Raw genomic sequence first — 20,486 nt, 5'->3', positions numbered from 1 at the left:
AAAAAAAAAAAATATATATATATTTCACTTCACAATCACAAAAGGGAAATATTATTTCAATTTAAGTTTGTTTTCTCTTACAGTTCTACACAAAAAACGTTGCTCTCATGATGAAGAAATGTATTTATTTTACAATATATGGCTCAAGTCTTCCCACGTGACCACCAGGGGAAGACGAACTCTACTTTTAAAGACTTCAGTCAGCAGCGAGAGCAGCATGATGTGTCAGTCGAGGTAGCTCCTGTCAGGACAGGTCACAGCTCAGGTCTCAGCAGGGTCCAGAGGAGGAAGACGGTCTCGCCTCCTTCACCTGCTGCAGGTCTGAGCAGGAGGACTTCAGAGCTCGTTCCTGCTTGTTAGCTTGGACATCTTCAGTCGCAGCATCTGGATCTCCAGCTGCAGCTTCTCTCGCTCCAGCAGCAGGTTCTCCCTCTTCAGCTCCTCCAGGTCTTGAGGCCGATTGTCCTCCCGCTGCTCACCTGCTGGACCACAAGACCTCATCAGGAACATCCACATGTATGACAATGAAATTAATGATTAAATTGAACAAACCTATGAAAATATGTCTGTCATGAGATTCATGGCTTGAATGTAACATTTTTATTTTGAACAGTTTTATAAGGTAAGGTAAGGTAGAACTTTATTGATCTAAATAGTTTTTTTTCCAATAGCCACCGCAAATACAGCAATTTTTCATAAAAAATAAATCAAAAATAAAATAAGAAAAAGAACAAAGAGCAATAAAGAAATAAATATTGATATAATTATATTTATATATTTATATAATTATATTCAAGGGTTTTAACCCTTTAAACCTAATTTTTACGTTGAAATTTAGAATTTTTTTTCATTGAATAATTCTTATGAATAATTTCAATATTGAAACTTGAATTTTAAATAAAATTTAATAAAAAAACATATATATATATATATATATATATATATATATAAATATATATATATTTTTTTGTTGGTTCCACCAGACAATACCAAAAGAGAACTAATCTACTTGATCGAACTGTCAGCCAATCATGGTGGCACTAAGTCAGGTTAGGAATACAAAAGCCTCTCCCTAGAAGGTTCCATTTTCACTCTGGCGTTACCCTGATTTAGTCGCACCTTTATACACAATCACACGTTATCTTTTATCCATGAAACGGGACAAAGTTCAGCACTAAGGAAACCACCGCAGATGTCGTTAAATGTAACGGGAAAATCAATGTGTTTCCTGTTTTCTTCTTGATTTAATCAGTTTTACAACCTCCTGAGACGATCTTCAGACAATGATTGAAACAAGAGCAAAGGTTAACATTAAGTTTCCTGTCGTTCAACAACTCATTTGATAACTTACTATTTTCCCATCACACTATCATAGCAACATTTTTATATTGAATTCAATAGGCTTCGAATGAAAATATAATGAATTTAGAACATCGAATTATTGGAATTAGAATATCAAACTTTATGTGTAAATAAATCGATACATTTAACTATATATATTTTTAATTAAAAATGACTTTTTTCAATGAAAAAAATATTGAATTAAATTATACTTCTATAAGAATCATAGTTTGAGTTTGTGAAAACAAAATAAACATGTTCAAATATACCAGATGGCAGCTGAGCGTCGGTGCCATCGCTGGACCTGAGCACGACCTCGACGGGGTAGTGGTCGCTGACCTTCAGCGCCTGTGAGACAAATATATGTGACTTTGACCTTTGACCTTTGGTGTTCATGTATGTAAGTTTTTATTTGTATAGCGCTTTTCCAGACCATGGTCACAAAGCACTTAAACAATCAAAACAATATTCAATAAAGTATATACTTTAAAATGTGACCTCACCTGCAGCTCGCTGAGTCTGTACTCCTTCTGGAAGTTGAAAGGTCGAGCGGAGCCTGGCATGATGGCGTGCAGCATGTCGTCTCCGTACACCACGATCCTGCGCACAGAAACGCCAGCGCCACGTTAGCATCAAGTTAGTGCTAACTTAGTATCGCGTTAACATCACATTAGCGTCTTGTTAGCATCACAAAACTTTAACCTTAGCTTCATTAACTTCATGGCAGTAACACGTTAACATCACATAAGCGTCTTGTTAGCATCACAAAACTTTTACCTTAGCTTCATTAACCTCATGGCAGTAACAAGTTAACATCACATTAGCGTCTTGTTAGCATCACAAAACTTTAACCTTAGCTTCATTAACTTCATGGCAGTAACACGTTAACATCACATAAGCGTCTTGTTAGCATCACAAAACTTTTACCTTAGCTTCATTAACTTCATGGCAGTAACACGTTAACATCACATAAGCGTCTTGTTAGCATCACAAAACTTTTACCTTAGCTTCATTAACTTCATGGCAGTAACACGTTAACATCACATAAGCGTCTTGTTAGCATCACAAAACTTTAACCTTAGCTTCATTAACTTCATGGCAGTAACACGTTAACATCACATAAGCGTCTTGTTAGCATCACAAAACTTTTACCTTAGCTTCATTAACCTCATGGCAGTAACAAGTTAACATCACATTAGCGTCTTGTTAGCATCACAAAACTTTAACCTTAGCTTCATTAACTTCATGGCAGTAACGCGTTAACATCACATTAGCGTCTTGTTAGCATCACAAAACTTTAACCTTAGCTTCATTAACTTCATGGCAGTAACACGTTAACATCACATAAGCGTCTTGTTAGCATCACAAAACTTTTACCTTAGCTTCATTAACCTCATGGCAGTAACACGTTAACATCACATTAGCGTCTTGTTAGCATCACAAAACTTTAACCTTAGCTTCATTAACCTCATGGCAGTAACACGTTAACATCACATTAGCGTCTTGTTAGCATCACAAAACTTTAACCTTAGCTTCATTAACCTCATGGCAGTAACACGTTAACATCACATTAGCGTCTTGTTAGCATCACAAAACTTTAACCTTAGCTTCATTAACTTCATGGCAGTAACGCGTTAACATCACATTAGCGTCTTGTTAGCATCACAAAACTTTAACCTTAGCTTCATTAACTTCATGGCAGTAACGCGTTAACATCACATTAGCGTCTTGTTAGCATCACAAAACTTTAACCTTAGCTTCATTAACTTCATGGCAGTAACACGTTAACATCACATTAGCGTCTCGTTAGCATCACAAAACTTTAACCTTAGCTTCATTAACTTCATGGCAGTAACACGTTAACATTAGATTAGCGTCTTGTTAGCATCACAAAACTTTAACCTTAGCTTCATTAGCTTCATGGCAGTAACACGTTAACATCACATTAGTGTCTTGTTAGCATCACAAAACTTTAACCTTAGTTCATTAGCTTCATGATAGTATAACATATATAATAAATTAGCGCTATGTTAATGAAAAGTTAGCTTCACTTTAGTGTCACTTCAGCGTTATGTTAGCGTCACAAAACTTTAACCTTAGCTTCAAGGTAGCATCATGTAAGCATCACGTTAGCACATGTTAGCACTAAGTTAGCATCATGTTATTGCTTAATTAGCATCACATTGGTGTCACGTCAGCGTCATGTTAGCATCATCTAACCATAACCTTAGCTAATCGTTGGTATTACTTCAGCATCATGTTAGCGCCATGTTAGTGCTATAGTAATGCCAAGTTAGCATTATGTTAGGGTCACGTTTACGACTTGTCAAGCTAATCGATCTCATTAATGTCAGGTTAATGTAACGTCATTAGAGGCACGTTAGCGTAATATTAGCATCATGTTAACATTACGTCTTCATCATGTTAGCATCTTGTCAGTTCAGCGACTCCACCTGGTTTACCTGTCGTAGGTGTGGTCGTTGCCCGTCCTCGCGGTCGTGTCCATGTGGTCGCCTATAAGCCAGTGGAAGTTCTTGTCGCTGCGGATGCGGATTTCCTTCATTTCCTTCTTGGTGACGTAGGCGCCGTCGGCATTGAAATCTCCGAGGATCATGATGTTCTGAGGAGCAGGAAGATGGTGAGCGTCCACAGAACCAGCCCGCGAAGTCTCGCACTCACATCCGTCCTCCACTTGTCCTTGACGTGCATGAACACGTCGTAGAGCTCGTCCAGCTCCTTGTCCGAGTCTTCCGGCTTGGTGTGGACCGGCACCAGGACCAGGTCTTTCAGAACCGTGTCATGGCAGCGGAACCTCAGGATGTACGGGTCTCTGGCGAACACGTCCCCGCCGTCGGTGGACTTGTCGTCGTACTGGTACGAGCCCACCAGGTCCACCTTGTCGTCCCTGAGCCGGGGAGGATGGCGTCATTTACAGTGTACAAGTACAGGCGTGTATTGTCAAGAGTACATAATACGTATCACGATACAGGAGTAAAGATGTTGCGTTATATCGTGATACTGTACAAGGATATACTACAAGGATATTGTAGTATTGACTGTAGTATTGAAACCAAAATTGTTCAAACATTAGCTTTAAAATCTGATGGAGTTGACTGTATCCTCTTGTCCTCAGTCATCTCGTGGGATTTCATTGAGCAGGACGTAATGATAGCGGCCGGAAGTTCAATTGTATCAATATTTTCCTAAACCCCTACAGCCAGGTGTCACCTGTGCACTCACCTGTACAGGAACATGAACTGCTCCTTGTAGCGGGTGCGGCCCAGACGGCTGCTGATCTTGAGGGTGTAGTGATGCTCCGAGTTGGCCCTGAACACACCAGGACTGGTCACAGGGTTCTGGTTCAGGGCCACGAGGGACTCACCTGTTGAGCGCCTCCATCAGAGAACGCACCGACTCGCCGCTCACGTCCACCACCTCCAGGATCACGATGATGTCATAGCGGGACACGATCTGAGGGGCGACAGGTGATGATGTCATAGTCAGGCCGACCTGAAGCCCGATCATGCGGCGTTCGTTACCTTGGTTACGATGTTGAGAACATCTGGATCGGACACTTTTGTCTTCCCAAACTTCTGGATGTTAAAGGAGGCAACCCTCATGTTGCTGTGGAGACACACAAACACACACTGATTCACAGACTCACACTTGTGCGCATGCAAACGCAGCCAGGATCAAACACACAAGCATTCACGCACACACACATCCACGCACACATGCATCCACACACAAACACACAACCCCAGACACACACTTCCACATACATGCATCCCAACACAAACACACACATGCATCCTCGCACACACGTCAACATACACATACCCACGCACACTTGCACGACACACAAATATCCACACAAGCAACCATGCGCACATCTACACATCCACACACACATGCATAAACCCACACACACATTCACACGTGCTTCTCGCACACATGCCAAAACACACATCCACACGCACACACATGCATCCACACACACATATGCATGCCAACTTGCATAACACACAAAAACACACAGGGTTGAGTCAGTACTTGGATGACTTAGGTCAGTCTGTCAAACTGAGCCTGAGAAACCTGGGTGTTGTATTTGATAAAGACATGTCTCTAGTTCAACACTGTAGAAAACTGACCAGAAACTGTTTCCTTCAACTGAGAAAAATCTCTAAACTTAGGAAAATGTTGTCGGAACATGATCTGGAGCTTGTAATCCATGCGTTTGTTTCTTCTCGTCTGGACTATTGTAACAGTTTGTTTTCATGTCTTAACAAGAAGGATGTGTCTCGCCTGCAGTTGATTCAGAACTCTGCAGCGAGAATTCTGACCCGCTCTAGTAGAAGAACTCACATTTCTCCGATCCTTAAAACTCTTCACTTGCCTCCAGTTTCTTTCAGGATCAACTTTAAAATTCTGGTTCTTACTTTCAGATCTATTCATGGTCAGGCTCCGCCTTACATCACTGATCTGATCCAGCCTTACACCCCAGCTCGGGCTCTGAGGTCTGTGGATCAGAATCTACTGATGGTTCCTGAACACGGTTCAGGACCAGAGGAGAGAAATCCTTCCAGGCTGTTGCTCCTAAGCTTTGGAACGATCTTCTCTCTCTTTGCGCTTGATGGATCTACTGACTCCTTTAAGAAACATCTTAAGACGTTTCTATTTGTTCAGGCTTTTTCTTGAATTTCTGGAACTCCTGTGTTGTTCTCAGTATTATCTTGATCTTTAAAGTATGTACTTTTTTGAGTATTGTTTTGATTGTTTAAGTGCTTTGTGACCCTGGTCTGGAAAAGCGCTATATAAATAAATATTACTTACTTACTTACTTACATCCACACACATGCATCCACACACACATATCCATGCTCACTTGCATAACACACAAACACAGACATATATCTACACACATGTGAATCCATATATACGTAGTATACACAAAAGCTGGGATTGTGTATCTGATGCCTCTTGTTTGAACATGTCAACACACAAAGACACACACAGACTCTCATTGTTGAAGATCTCATCAGTTGTGTTGTGTCAGGGGTAGGGCAGGCGGTGAAGAGTTGCAGCTCCAGAAGACATCACAGTAATTGAACCTTCAACCACATGTGTGTGTGTCTGTGCGTCAGGCCTGGCATCGTACTTGGACCGCAACGAAACATGCAGTGGTCAGCGGGATAGCACTGTCACACTAATGGCTACATTCAGAAATGTGGTCTTGTGTGTGTGTGGGGGTGTGTGTGTGTGTGTGTGTGTGTCCCACGAGTCTAAACCTGAAAAAGAGGTCCACGACTCAGACTCTTGTTCCGACACGTTGTGAGTTCCATTGTCACCTCGTTGGTTCCAGCAGAAACACACAATTGTCCACTAATGCGAGGAACCAGATTATCAGGATGTAAACAAAAACAACGGACTGGTCCGACTCGAGCGACTCGATTGACCAACAAGTGACCAAACAGAAAACTGTTAGCACTAATGATTAGGAAGTTGTTGGTATGAATCCCTGGTGCTGATGACTGGATAAGAAAATGTGACCTAACAAGGTGCAAAACAAGTGGAAAAATAAAAATAAAGTACGTCATGACACTTGAAAATCCCTCAAAAAATGATTTTGGTTCCCTCAAAAAATTCCCTACGTCCCTGACAAACTTCAATTTGTTCTCTCAAAAACTTCCTTTCGTTCCCTCAAAAACTTTCTTTCGTCCACTCAAAAACTTTATTTCGATCCCTCATGAACTTCTGTTTGTTCCCCTCAGAAACTTCCTTTCGTTCTCTCACAAATTCCTTTCGTTCCTTCAAAAACGTTCTTTCGTTCCCTCATAAACTTCTGTTTGTCCTCCTCAGAAACGTAATTTTGTTCCCTCACAACTTCCTTTCGTTCCCTCAAAAACGTCCTTTCGTTCCTCCAAAAACGTTCTTTTGTTTCCTCATAAACTTTATTTCGTTCCCTCATAAACTTCTGTTTGTCCTCCTCAGAAACGTACTTTTGTTTCCTCAAAAACTTTATTTTGTTCCCTCAAAACTTCCTTTCGTTCCCTCAAAAACGTCCTTTCCTTCCTCCAAAAACGTTCTTTTGTTTCCTCAAAAACTTTATTTCGTTCCCTCATAAACTTCCGTTTGTTCCCCTCATAAACTCCTGTTTGTTCCCTCACCAATTCCTTTCGTTCCTTCAAAAACTTCCTTTTGTTCAAAAATATTCTATATCTCAGATTTATTTCCACCAGGATTTAAAACGTTGTTTATGGGCCTCGGTTTCCTCCTGCAGACGTGCGACTGGTTGTTTGTGTCTGTTAGAGGTTCACCTGTTCAGGGTTCCCCCCGCCTGTTGCCCTGAACAGCTGGGACCAACCCTCACAAGTGAATAAGCAGTAAATCATTAATAAAAGAAAACGAAAGGTTACACTGAGCAGTAGCAACAGAAGGAACTAAGCTATACTTTGTTTCCAAGAGTCGGGTCTCACACATCCGTCAACCCCTCGTCTGCTGAGCCACACGTTCACAGAACATCTTCATTCGTACGTCTGGACCGAGCAGGACTCACCTGGTCTGGAGAAGAACCGCAGCAGAATCTCTGTGTGAGAAGACAAATAACGCTTCTATAGGTGCTGCTGCTCCGCCTATGGCTGCTGGAGACTCCACCTGTGTGTGTGTGTGTGTGTGTGGGTGTGTGTGTGTCTGTGGGGGGGTGGGGAGGGGGGGGGCAGCTCCTCACCTGGAGGTGTCATGTGACACCCACTGTTGGTATGAGCTGAACGACGATGTTAGATTAGTCCCTCATCCATGCAGAGAAGAAGAAGATGAAAGATCAGGACCGGTTCTGTCCGCCTGCAGCGTCTGCTTCCTGTTTGTTCAACGACCTGCACGACATCCTGAAGAGGCAGAACCACAAGTGTCACATCATGACAAAAACTAACGCACACACACACACATGAATCTTTTAAACACACATATGAATACACACATGCACCTGAGTGTCCGTGTGTGCATTTGTTTGGTGTATGTTTGTGTAAAATGTTTGTGTGTGTTCATGTGTGTGTGTTAGTTTGTGTCAAATGTGTGTGTGTGTTCTTGAGTGTGTATATGTTTGTATAAAATATTTGTATATGTTAATGTGTGTGCATATGTTTGTAAGTATGTTTGTGTATTTGTGAGTTTATTTGTGTAAATGGTTCATGTGTGTGTGTCGTGTATTATGTGTGCGTTTGTTTGTGAGTATGTCTGTGTAAAATGTTTGTGCGTGTTCATGTGCGTGTGTTAGTTTGTGTCAAATGTTTGTGTGTGTTCCTGAGTGTGTATATGTTTGTATAAAATATTTGTGTGTGTTCCTGAGTGTGTATATGTTTGTATAAAATATTTGTGTGTGTTAATGTGTGTGCATATGTTTGTAAGTATGTTTGTGTATTTGTTTGTGAGTTTATTTGTGTAAATGGTTCATCTGTGTGTGTTGTGTATTATGTGTGTGTGTTTGTGAGTATGTGTGTGTTAAAAGATTGTGTGTGTGTTCATGTGTTTGTATTTGTGAGTTTGAGTGTGAAAACTGTTCATGTGTGTTTCTTTGTTTGTGAATTTGTGTGTGTGTAAAAGGTTCATGTGTTTGTAATTGTTTGTAAGTTTGTGTGTTTGTAAAAGGTTCAAGTGTGTGACTGTAGCAAGTGTAAGAAGAGTGTGTGCTTCTGTGTGCACTTGTGTGTGTGTGTGTGTGACTCACAGAGCTGAAGGCCCTGAGGCTCCTCCTCTCTAAAGTAGACAAACCAGGAAGTCTCTCTCTCACACAAACAGGCTGTGAGTGATTCCTGAGACACGGACCTGACGGATCTGCTACTAATGTCTCTTCAGTCCGAGGACCTCTCGTGCCCGGTGTGTCAGGACGTCTTCAGGGCTCCGGTGGTCCTGTCCTGCAGCCACAGCTTCTGTAAAGACTGCCTGAAGACCTGGTGGTCTGAGAAGGACGTGCCCGAGTGTCCGGTGTGCAAGAGAAGGTCCTCCCGGAGCGAACCCCCTTGTAACCTGGCCCTGAAGAACGTGTGCGAGGCGTTCCTCCTGGACCGAGACCAGAGGGCGTCTGTGGACAACCTGTGCAGTTCACATGCAGAGAAGCTGAAGCTCTTCTGCCTGGACCATCAGCTGCCCATCTGTCTGGTCTGCAGGGACTCCAAGACTCATGCCGGACACCGCTTCAGGCCGGTCCAGGAGCTCGCCGGCGAGAACAAGAAGGACCTGCAGAAGTTGGTGGAGCCGCTGAGAGACCAGCTGATGGTCCTCAGAAAGTACCAGGGTCAGTACAAAGAGATGGTGGAACACGTCCAGGTCCAGGCTGAGGACTCAGAGAGGAGAATCAGGGATCAGTTTGAGGAGCTTCGTCGGTTCCTGCTGGAGGAGGAGGAGTCCAGGGTCCAAGCTCTGAGGCAGGATGAGCAGCAGAAGACCCAGCTGCTGGACGAGAAGGTTGTGGCTCTGAGCAGAGAGATCCAGGACCTGTCTGACACCCTGGAGGCCCTGGAGGAGGACCTGAGGGCGGACAATGTCTCCTTCCTTCTTCGATACAGAGCAGCTGTGGACCGGGCCAAGCAGCGACCCCAGGTGGATCCCCCGGAGATCCCACCCAGGTCTTTGATCAACGTGGCCAAACATCTGGGAAATTTGTCCTTCAACATCTGGACCAAGATGAGAAGCCTGGTCTCGTTCACCCCGGTGGTTCTGGATCCAAACTCAGCCAACCTGGCCATCCGGGTGTCGGACGACCTCACCAGTCTGAGTTACGGCGAGCGCCAGAGTCTCCCGGGGAACCCGGAGAGGAGAGACTATCACCGTTCGGTCCGAGGCTCCAGGGGCTTCAGCTCCGGGATGCACAGCTGGGATGTGGAGGTGGGAGACAACAGCGCCTGGTTCGTGGGCGCCGCCGCCGTCTCGGTCCAGGACAACCTCAAGACCGGGTTCTGGCAGGTGGAGTTCTACAACGGCAATTACGTGGCTCGCTCGCTGGGGGAGAAGCCGATTCTCCTCAGGGTGAGGAAGAACCTCCAGAGGGTCCGCGTCCACCTGGACTGGAACAAGGGCAAACTGACCTTCTACGACCCGGAACACAGTTCGCTCATTCACTCGTTCACACACGCCTTCAGCCACAGTGTGTTTCCGTGTTTCGGAACGTTGACGGAGACGCCGCTGAAGATCGTTCCAGGGAAGGTCTTTGTGACGAGTCATGTGACCTGATGGTTCATCACAACTAGATGTATTTGTCTGTGTAGTCAGTAGTTGAACTGAATATTTTGTGTATTGAAAGCTTGAATTCGGTAGTTTTTTTTAAATAAAAAATAATAATTTCAAATTGAATAGTTTATTTTTTTAGGTTATTCTAATTCCAATTATTCAATTTATTTTTTATAAAATGAATATTATTATTTATTATTATTTATTATATATATTTTTTTAATTTGTAGCCTTTCAAATTCAATATTAAAATTTAAGTATAAAAGAATAATAAAGAAATAATTGTAGACACTGTTAAACCCACATTATTAGATTTAATTCAAGAGGGTGAGAATTAAAAAATATTGAATTTAGAAAATGTATTTTTGAATTATTGGAATCAAAATATCAAACTGTATGTATAAAAATAAATTCATTTTTATATGACATTTTTTAAGTTATATATAAAAGACAAATTCGTTTTAGAAAATATTAATTTCAATTATACAATTAATAATTCAATTCTTAAAAAAAACATTTGAGGAGTTTAGCTATTTTTGACGTATGTACTTAATCTATCAATCAGAGATCGTGTAACAACAAAAATGTACACAATTATTAAACACAACAACAATTCTTTCCTATTCTTGACCATAGATGTCGATCACCTGATTATTTTATGTTTTATAGGATTATCTAGAGTCTTGAAGTTAGGTGTGTTAAGATTTAATGGTAAATGTTGAACATTTTCATATTTGTTTTACTATTTTTAAAATCTTAAAACGGTTCTAGAACTAATAATGGAATTCAGCGGAATGTTTAAGCAACTGTACAATTCAGTACTCTTAATTATTATTTTTTGTTCAAGGTTGTTTATATTTTTCAAATAATTTGAGATTATTTTTATGGCATTCAAGTTTAAAATTGAATCAATAAATGCTTTGTTTGTTTTTCAATGTAATTATACATGATTTTTGTATTTGCATTAGCTCTCATTTAAAATCAATGATAAACTACATTTAAAAAGTAGTTTTAAACTTACCCAAGTGTCAGAGCAGTGTTACTGCAATGTCGTGAAAACTGTTCGCTGCACATGTGCATTTCAAGTTCCAATTCAAGTTCTTTATTTGTTGAAAAGTCGTGAAGAATATTGTAAAAATAAGAGTTTTGCTGCGTCATGACTGTTAAAAATAAAAGGTTACAAAATATGAATCCATAAATGTCAAAAGTTTATATTTAAAGATCGTCAGTGAGAATAAGTAACTGTACACTTTTGGTTATATTAACAAAGATAGTTTTCAGCCTCAGTAAATCAACCAAACTAGCTCAGAGCAACTTCAGCAGGTTTAGCAAGTTCTCTGAGCTACACTTACGTCATTTCACTTCTTAAATACAGTCACAACGTATCCAGAACATTCCTAACATCCCATAAACACACAAAAAAAAAACAGAAACGGACATAAACCTTCATTATAATTTATTAGTTTGCAGCTGATGTGCTTTAGAAAAACTAAACAAACCTGGCAAAGAGTGAACTAGAAGTACTTTAATGTAATTTAACATAAACAGCAACTAATGTGAAAAACCCACAATCTCGACTCAGTTGTTTCACATGTTAGTCTTTCTCTCCAAGACGCAGTAAGTTCCTCATCATGACCATGTTTTTAACTTATTACTTTATAAAGTTGCTCTGGAATCTGGGCGAATGAGAGGTTATGAGAGCGGAGTTTATGACATAATAATGGCTTCACTCCTCCAGCTGTTATCACACCTGCATTGTTAACACAAGTGCTGTGTCTCAAATCGCATACTTCTCTTAGTATACTAGAAGTTAGTATGCATCAGGATAGTGTACATACTAACTAGTACGCAAATTCTCCACAGATAGTATTGCTGTGTCTCAAATCGCATACTACTCTTAGTATGCTAGAAGTTAGTATGCATCAGGATAGTGTACATACTAACTAGTACGCAAATTCTCGAAAGAAAGTATTGCTGTGTCTCAAATCGCATACTACTCTTAGTATACTAGAAGTTAGTATGCATCAGGATAGTGTACATACTAACTAGTACGCAAATTCTCCACAGATAGTATGTCTCAAATCAAACTCTGCTGCTACGAACTAACCGGAATTGAGGTGACAGCTTCTTCTTCTACTTCTATTTAACGATGTTTCAACCAGCTGTTTGAACGCTATCGACACCTGCTGGCAGCACGTTTTGCAAGTTTGGAAAAATAAATAAAGAAAAAAAATATGAGAATCTAAATAATCGTGAGATATTTAAGCTGTTATCAGCACCGAAGACGTGTTTATCCTCCTACTGCTGCGGAAAATGCACCTGTAAGTATATGAATATATATATATGCATTTATATATGACGTAACTTACGTTTAAAACGTTAAGATGGAGCCGTTTAGGGTGGTTAGTGTCCATCGGCGTTTTAGTGACAATTTAGTGTGCATGGCGCACTAAATTTCGCATACTAAGAATTGAGAGGTTTCTATTTGTTCAGGCTTTTCCTTGATTTTCTGGAACTCCTGTTGTGTCATCAGTTTTATCTTGACCTTTAAAGTATATACTTTATTGAATATTGTTTTGATTGTTTAAGCGCTTTGTGACCCTGGTCTGGAAAAGCGCTATACAAATAAAAATTACTTACGCACTAAAAATATTAACTTTGAGTACGCTAGTATGCGATTTGAAACACAGCAAAGGAGTCCCTTGAAAGTGGAGACTACCTGGATTGATGACATGTGGTCGCAAATCCTCCAATGTTTGACCAATCACAGAACAGTGGGTGTGGTTATGGTAAACAAGATTGTCTCCAGAAAATGTGTTTACAGTGGGCGGGGCTTAAGATAATTTACAAATGTCAATATTTCATTGAAAATAGTTTTTGTACAAACACACAGATACAATAGAGTCCAACATCCATTTTACACACACAAACACATTAGACGGTGAAAGTAAACCTACAAGTCAATGAGAGCCTCAGAAATATAATAAAAACATTAATAGAGCTCAAATAAAACCAGTGGTAAATAGTTACATTAAAAAGCAGTTCACAGACACTATACCAATTATTTATTATCAAAAACACATGAACATTTGTTTTAATTTTGCTCTCAAGAACAAACATGTACACTATTTACAGCCGTCCACCAGCAGGAGGCGACGCAGCTCAGAACTGCTGCACGATCAGCTTCTTCTTGCCGTCGTGACTGAACTTGTTGGAGCGGAAGATCTCGGAGTCGTAGAACGCAGACAGGTTGTGGATGCTGATCTGACGGGCCTGTAGGGGGCGCAAGAAACAGCAGTGCAACGACATTAGAAGGTTTGCACGATTTAGTCGTTAGCATTTCTTAGCACAGCTAAGCCTCACCTTGTCACTCAAGTCTTTCTCGGAGATCTCGATGGCGTCGTTCTGCGCCCCGTAACGGTTCCTCTGGTAGGCGACCTGCTCGGCCACCAGCTGCTTCAGGATGAAGAGCAGCAGCTCGTTGTTGTCGCGGCGGAAGGCGAGGTACCTGGCGAACGTCTGGAGGAGAAACTCAACTTAGATTGGCGCTAACATGCTAATGCTAGTTTAGCTTTAGTGGAACTGTGGTCTCTTGACTCTTCAGATCTCTCTTGACTCCTCGAGGAGGAGCCGGACTTGAGCTGAAGTCTCGGACCCGGGGCAGGCGACCCACCTTCCTCATGCTCCTCATGACGCTGAACTTCTGCGTGTCGATGAAACTCTCCAGCATCACGCGGATGGCCATGTTGACGTCGTCCTCCAGCACGTAGTCCCGCAGGTGCATCTTGGCGTGAGACTCGGCCATGCGGATCATGGACTCGATGTGTCGGACCGTGATGGGAATACTACCGGTAGCCTGTTGGTGGAAAAAAAAAAAGAAAAAAGAACCACGGGTCAGAACCAGAACAGAGAGGAGAACGAGTCCCTTCGACTCACCATGGACTCCCTTCGCAGGTCGCTGTAGATCCGAGCCACCTTGTCTTGATCCATCTGGTTCAGTTTGGGGTGGATCTGCTCGAGACCCGGTCACATGAGTAAAACCACTTTTTGAATCCAACACTGCGCACTCGTACCCTCTCTTTGGCGTAGATGATGTACTTCCTCAGCATATCTTGTGGGATCGGCGGGACGTCAGACGTGTTGCGCAGGACCACCTCCTCCAGGGCCACGCCCCCCTCCCGGTTGCTGGGGTGGTGTTTGATGTGGGAGCCCACCACGAAGCGGGCCAACATCTCGTCCTGAAGGTCAGACACAGATCTGTCAAGTAAACTAGGGTTTTTTTTTATTGGCAAGAATATAACGATACGCATCACAACACAGAATCAACAATAAAATATACTATGATATTTTGTGATACTGTAGTCACAAGGATATATTTGTAGTATTGTCGAGTACTCGACTCAGTACTCAGAATTTACAGACCACGACTCCCGCCTGATGAAAAGATATTCCTGAATTCATCCCACAGTACTTTTAGAAAATACAAATATAATCAACTAGGGCTGTGTATTTGCAAGATATGTATAGCAATACAAGCACAATCATACTATACATTCTGATATATCATGAAACTGTATAGTAACCAGTATACATGTGTAGTATTGTTGAGTACTTGACTCTGGTGTTGTAGTATTTACAGACCACATGACTCTTGATGAAGTCGTAACTGCTTTCATTTGTTTTGAAACCAAAATATGTCCAAAAATCAGCTTTAAAAGCTGCTGGAGTCACTGTATCCTCTCGTCCTCAGTCACCACCGGGATCTTTTCAATGTTTCTTTAGCTGTGGAGGACGTAATAACTGCTGCCATCTAGCGGCGAGAAGTTTGGTTGCAACACAAATGAAAGAACCCTTATAGTGAACCTAGGAACTTCACCGACCTGGACCGGGTCGATGGTGTCACGGACCACGCATAGCACGTCAAAACGGGACACGATGGGTTCTGTCAGGTCCACGTTTTCTGCGAAGGTCAGCGAAGGGTCGTACCTGCCACCTGCGAGAGCAAGAGAGAGAGAGTCAGAACTCAGGTCCACAACTAGGTCCTGGTCCAGAGTCCGGTACCGATGGGGTTGGAAGCGGCGATGACGGTGCAGCGCGCCTGCAGCGACGTGACGATTCCCGCTTTAGAGATGGAGATGCTCTGCTGCTCCATCGCCTCGTGGATGCTGGTCCGGTCGGCATCGTTCATCTGAGACCAGGATTGTTGTCGTGTTCAATAAAAAGTTTCTCCAGATGAAGGTTTGAAGTCCTTCCTCACCTTGTCGAACTCGTCGATCAGACACACGCCGCGGTCGGCCAGAACCAGAGCGCCGGCCTCGAGCGTCCACTCGCGGCTGACCGGGTGTCTCTGGACATAGGCGGTCAGACCCACGGCCGACGCTCCCTGACCGGTGGTGAAGACGGCTCGAGTCGACACCTTCTCGATGTACCTGCAGAAGAACGTCACACGCTTGGTTCCGATCCGCCACACAGGAAACTGTAAATCAGCTCCCTGGTCCAGAAGCAGACCTAGGTCTTACTTGAGAAACTGGGACTTGGCGGTTCCCGGGTCTCCACAGAGCAGGCAGTTGATGTCTCCTCTCACCTTGTGTTTCCCACCTGCAGCCAATCACATCGTGAGTCTTGTGTCATGTGACCACATTAGATCCGGAAAACGACGCTCTCACCTGGATTCTTGGGTTCTCCACCGAACAGTGCCAGGGCGAGCGCTCTCTTGATGTCTTCATGTCCATAGACGGAGGGCGCCATACTTGCGAAGATCTGCAGGAGACAAATGATGAACGTGTGGAGATGATAGTTAAGAGGAGGAAGAGCAGGACGAGGAAGACGAAGAAGACGAAGGGCAGGACGAGGAAGACAGAGAGCAGGACGAGGAAGACGGACAGCAGGACGAAGAAGACGGAGAGCAGGACGAGGAAGACGGAGAGCAGGACGAGGAAGACGGAGAGCAGGACGAGGAAGACAGAGAGCAGGACGAGGAAGACGAGGAAGACGGACAGCAGGACGAAGAAGACGGAGAGCAGGACGAGGAAGACGAGGAAGACGGAGAGCAGGACGAGGAAGACGGAGAGCAGGACGAGGAAGACGGAGAGCAGGACGAGGAAGACGAGGAAGACGGAGAGCAGGACGAAGAAGACAGAGAGCAGGACGAGGAAGACGAGGAAGACGGAGAGCAGGACGAGGAAGACGGAGAGCAGGACGAAGAAGACGGAGAGCAGGACAAGGAAGACGAGGAAGACAGAGAGCAGGACGAGGAAGACGGGGAAGACGAAGACGAGGAAGACAGAGAGCAGGACGAGGAAGACGGGGAAGACGAAGACGAGGAAGACGGAGAGCAGGACGAGGAAGACGGGGAAGACGAAGAGCAGGACGAAGAAGACGGAGAGCAGGACGAAGAAGACGGAGAGCAGGACAAGGAAGACGAGGAAGACGGAGAGCAGGACAAGGAAGATGGAGAGCAGGACGAGGAAGACAGAGAGCAGGACAAGGAAGACGAGGAAGACGGAGAGCAGGACAAGGAAGATGGAGAGCAGGACGAGGAAGACGGAGAGCAGGACGAGGAAGACGAGGAAGACGTAGCGCAGGACGAGGAAGACGGAGAGCAGGACGAGGAAGACGGAGAGCAGGACGAGGAAGACAGAGAGCAGGACGAGGAAGACAGAGAGCAGGACAAGGAAGACGAGGAAGACGGAGAGCAGGACAAGGAAGATGGAGAGCAGGACGAGGAAGACGGAGAGCAGGACGAGGAAGACAGAGAGCAGGACGAGGAAGACGAGGAAGACGAAGAGCAGGACGAGGAAGACGGAGAGCAGTACGAGGATGAAGAAGTAGAGGAAGCAGAAGACGAGGAAGCAGAAGACGAGGAAGCAGAAGACGAGGAAGCAGGAAGGTCACAATCATGACTCATGGTCATGGCGTCCTCACCCTCTCTCCGATGCGCTCGTCCTTGGACAGGGTCATGATGGCCTTCACGTCCTCGTCCGTCAGCTCGGCCACAGCCACGCCTTCGTCCTTCCTGGTGATGTGGTTGGCGAGGATGACGGTGGCGAAGACGGGGAAGCCGTTGGCCATGTTGAGCGAGCCGTCGTAGTTGTTGTGGTAGATTCCCGTCAGTTCCTGCGAGACCCACAAGTCAGTTCCCGCCGCCCGCAGCCCGGCGCGTCTTCAGACTCACGATCTCGTCTCCGGGCTTGCAGTGGTCCACCAGGTCGGCCAGCAGGATGGCGTCTTTGGAGCGCGGCAGTCGACCCGCCGCCACTTTGCCCGGACTCTCCTGGATGGTGATCCTCTGGTAGTTCTGGTAGACCGTCTGCAGGACCGGGAGAAGAAGCTCAAGAACTGCCGGTCACGTGACCAGACCGCGGCGTCCTCACCTCCTCCATGTTGATCTCGAAGGGACCCTGAGACTGACACTCGGGACACGAGCCCGGCTTCACCTCCTGGTTCTGGGACTGGAAGAACGGGCCGAGCACGAAGCTGCACTTGTTACAGTTGTACTTGACCATGCCGAGCTGCGGCATCACGCCGGTGCAGCTGCTGACCACGCCGCTGGTGCGGATCAGCTGGTTCAGGTGCAGCTGCCTGCAGGGACGACAAGTTACTTCCTGTCGCCACGGCGACCCGGTACATCAGTGGCATCAGAAATTTAAAATGGTTGAATTTAACATTTTAAATGTTAAAACTTCATTGTTTTTTGTTTATTAAAAAATAATTTCAAAATTCAACTTCTTTTTTAACTTATAATCTTAGTTACAAGTCTAAAAACATTTGTTTTAGTTAATAAAAACATCTTCCAACACCCATTACTTAAAAATAAATGTTCTAAATTCAATTTATTTTATTTGCCTTATATACCTTTTATTAGATAATATTTTAATGTAATCATAAAATAAAAAGATTTAATACAGAAATCACTAAATTAAAGAATTTTTTTAAATGCTCGAAAAAACATATTGACAAAAAATCCTGGTTTGAATAAACCAAACAATTTTAAATCAAGTAAATAATATGAAACTTTGACTAGAAAAATGCATTCATTCAATTATTCAGCAAAAATAATTCAACGCTTAAAAAGCAGGACTATTTAAATAGAGAAATTCAAAGATTCCACATTTTAAATGTTAAATTCTACTGTAAACAATGTACTTAAACCACTGATGTTACCTGAGCGATCGGATCTCCTCCACCAGAGGCAGGTTGCAGATCCGCACGTGGATCTCGTGAGCGATGCGGTCGTATTTGGGGTACATGGCGAGCACCACTTCCTTCGCCGCCTCGTCGAAGATCTGAAGACCAGAGTCTGCGTCAGTGACTTGAGAACAAAACCTCTCAGAACCCTCACCTTCAACATCTCCGTGGGAGCCTCGGGCAGGAAGTACGCCAACACGTGTTCCCTCGCCGCCAGCTCCTCGTAGTTGACCACCAGACTCTCCTTGTTCTCTGGAAAGTCGGGGAAAGTCAGAATTCCATTTCAACACCTGTTTCTCGTGGACGCACCTTTGCACATGTCGCTGATCTTCTCCTTGAACACGTTGTGTCCGTTCTCGTCCACGTGAGTCCGCAGGAAGTTCTTGAAGCGGTTGTAGATCTCCAGTTTGGGGCCTGCCATGGAGACCCACTCGCGCACCGTGTGACCCTGCAGGAGTCCACAACCGGGTCAGAAGAAAGAAGACACGGGAAGTCCACTTTCTCAGGGGGTCTGTGGACCGACCTTCATGTCCTCCAGGTTCTCGATGCTCTCGATCATCTCCTCGTCTTCTCCGTCCGCGACACCCTCGGCGGCACGCTCCGCCAGCCTCCTCCTGCGAGCGGCTGGACGGTCTTCGTCTTCGTCTTCACTGTCTGGAACGCCAAGGCCACGAGTTATGGATCTGGACCATGCCAGAAGAAGAAGCTGGAGTCCTCACCGTAGAGAAGCCCCCTCCTCAGCCGCCCACTGACTCCCTGCTCGCGGTCACGTCTCCTCATGGCCTCCTCGGCGGCGGCACGAGCACTTGGCGACAGCTCCGACAGGTCCTCGTCGTCCAGGTCCAGACCCTCGGCTTCGTACTGGTCCAAAGCTGGGATGGCCCGGTAGTCCCTGAGAAGGAGAGTTAGTTTAAAGGATCCAGATCAAAAGGGACTCATCGGGACCTGAACTCTCACCTCTCCATGGCGTCTCCGATCAGCTCCTCGCCATCCCCGTCCTCCTCCTCGTCGGGCAGGTGCGAGTCCCCCAGGAGACCCTCGGACTCGTCCTCAAACGGGGGCAGATCTCTGCCGGGGCTGGAGGTCAGGTCGCCCCTCCTGGAGGGTCTGTTTGGGCTGGTGGCCATTTGGATCGACTCGGAGGAATCCTAGAGCAGGTGGTCATAATGTTACGGCTCTTTTAGAGAGAGACAATTTAAAGTCTCATGAACTGGACTTTTTGTTTCGGAGATGATTCTGAAGATGATTGACAGCTCAGAAACCCGCAGCCACATGGCTTCAGAGACAAAGACGGAGTCGAAAACAAGATCTCAGTTACATTACAGAACGAAAGACTTCGAACCAAACTACAGTCAGACTCTCGAAACATAACTTTTAAAATCATTTATTCTCGGAAGTTTTATGCGCTGCAACACGAATGTGACGTCATCAAAACAAACGATCCGCTAGTTTATCGTGGTTAATCCTACGATAACGATATTTAAACTTAACTTGTCCATATGGTAATGTGACGAATAAACGACTCGTGTTGGTTTAAATAAACTCATTTTCTCACCGCCATGATGATGCTCGTCTGCGCTGCTGCTGCTCTGACTTCTTCCGTCACTCAGTCGGTTTTCGCGCGAGTCGATCACGTGACACAAAAAGCCCGCGAAATAATATGAATATTCTAAACAGCGGTGGATGTAGCGAATTCTAATTGGTGCGCGACGAGAGGAGGGCGGGGCTGACATCAT

General features: G+C 44.4%; 3 protein-coding genes across 3 annotated transcripts; 1 reads left to right on the top strand and 2 right to left on the bottom strand.

Annotated features, from left to right (window-relative positions):
* Positions 1 to 110: 110 nt before the first annotated feature.
* Positions 111 to 8,022, bottom strand: dnase1l4.1 (deoxyribonuclease 1 like 4, tandem duplicate 1). Its single transcript, XM_087801266.1, has 9 exons — positions 7,898 to 8,022; positions 4,881 to 4,965; positions 4,724 to 4,812; positions 4,582 to 4,668; positions 4,021 to 4,246; positions 3,804 to 3,961; positions 1,845 to 1,941; positions 1,611 to 1,689; positions 111 to 482 (listed from the first exon to the last, which is right to left on the bottom strand). The coding sequence occupies exons 2-9, from the start codon at positions 4,959 to 4,961 to the stop codon at positions 337 to 339; spliced, it is 963 nt and encodes a 320-aa protein (XP_087657392.1). The 5' UTR covers positions 4,962 to 4,965; positions 7,898 to 8,022; the 3' UTR covers positions 111 to 336.
* Positions 8,023 to 9,138: 1,116 nt separating this feature from the next.
* Positions 9,139 to 11,722, top strand: LOC148070098 (E3 ubiquitin-protein ligase TRIM35-like). The gene has a single exon (XM_087801022.1). It carries the CDS (start codon positions 9,181 to 9,183, stop codon positions 10,564 to 10,566), a length of 1,386 nt encoding a protein of 461 aa, XP_087657148.1. The 5' UTR covers positions 9,139 to 9,180; the 3' UTR covers positions 10,567 to 11,722.
* A 1,883-nt stretch (positions 11,723 to 13,605) lies between these two features.
* Positions 13,606 to 20,369, bottom strand: mcm2 (minichromosome maintenance complex component 2). Its single transcript, XM_087801021.1, has 20 exons — positions 20,306 to 20,369; positions 19,708 to 19,898; positions 19,470 to 19,642; positions 19,274 to 19,404; positions 19,060 to 19,198; positions 18,905 to 19,002; positions 18,727 to 18,848; positions 17,937 to 18,144; positions 17,738 to 17,872; positions 17,488 to 17,679; positions 16,230 to 16,323; positions 16,083 to 16,161; positions 15,821 to 15,992; positions 15,625 to 15,751; positions 15,444 to 15,556; positions 14,637 to 14,801; positions 14,500 to 14,574; positions 14,237 to 14,419; positions 13,927 to 14,082; positions 13,606 to 13,836 (listed from the first exon to the last, which is right to left on the bottom strand). The coding sequence occupies exons 1-20, from the start codon at positions 20,309 to 20,311 to the stop codon at positions 13,726 to 13,728; spliced, it is 2,670 nt and encodes an 889-aa protein (XP_087657147.1). The 5' UTR covers positions 20,312 to 20,369; the 3' UTR covers positions 13,606 to 13,725.
* Positions 20,370 to 20,486: the final 117 nt, after the last annotated feature.

The sequence above is a fragment of the Callionymus lyra genome, chromosome 10 (genome assembly GCF_982586985.1).
Source record: "Callionymus lyra chromosome 10, fCalLyr1.hap1.1, whole genome shotgun sequence".
NCBI classification, from domain to species: Eukaryota; Metazoa; Chordata; class Actinopteri; order Syngnathiformes; family Callionymidae; genus Callionymus; species Callionymus lyra.
This window is presented reverse-complemented; position numbering and strand designations above follow the sequence as displayed.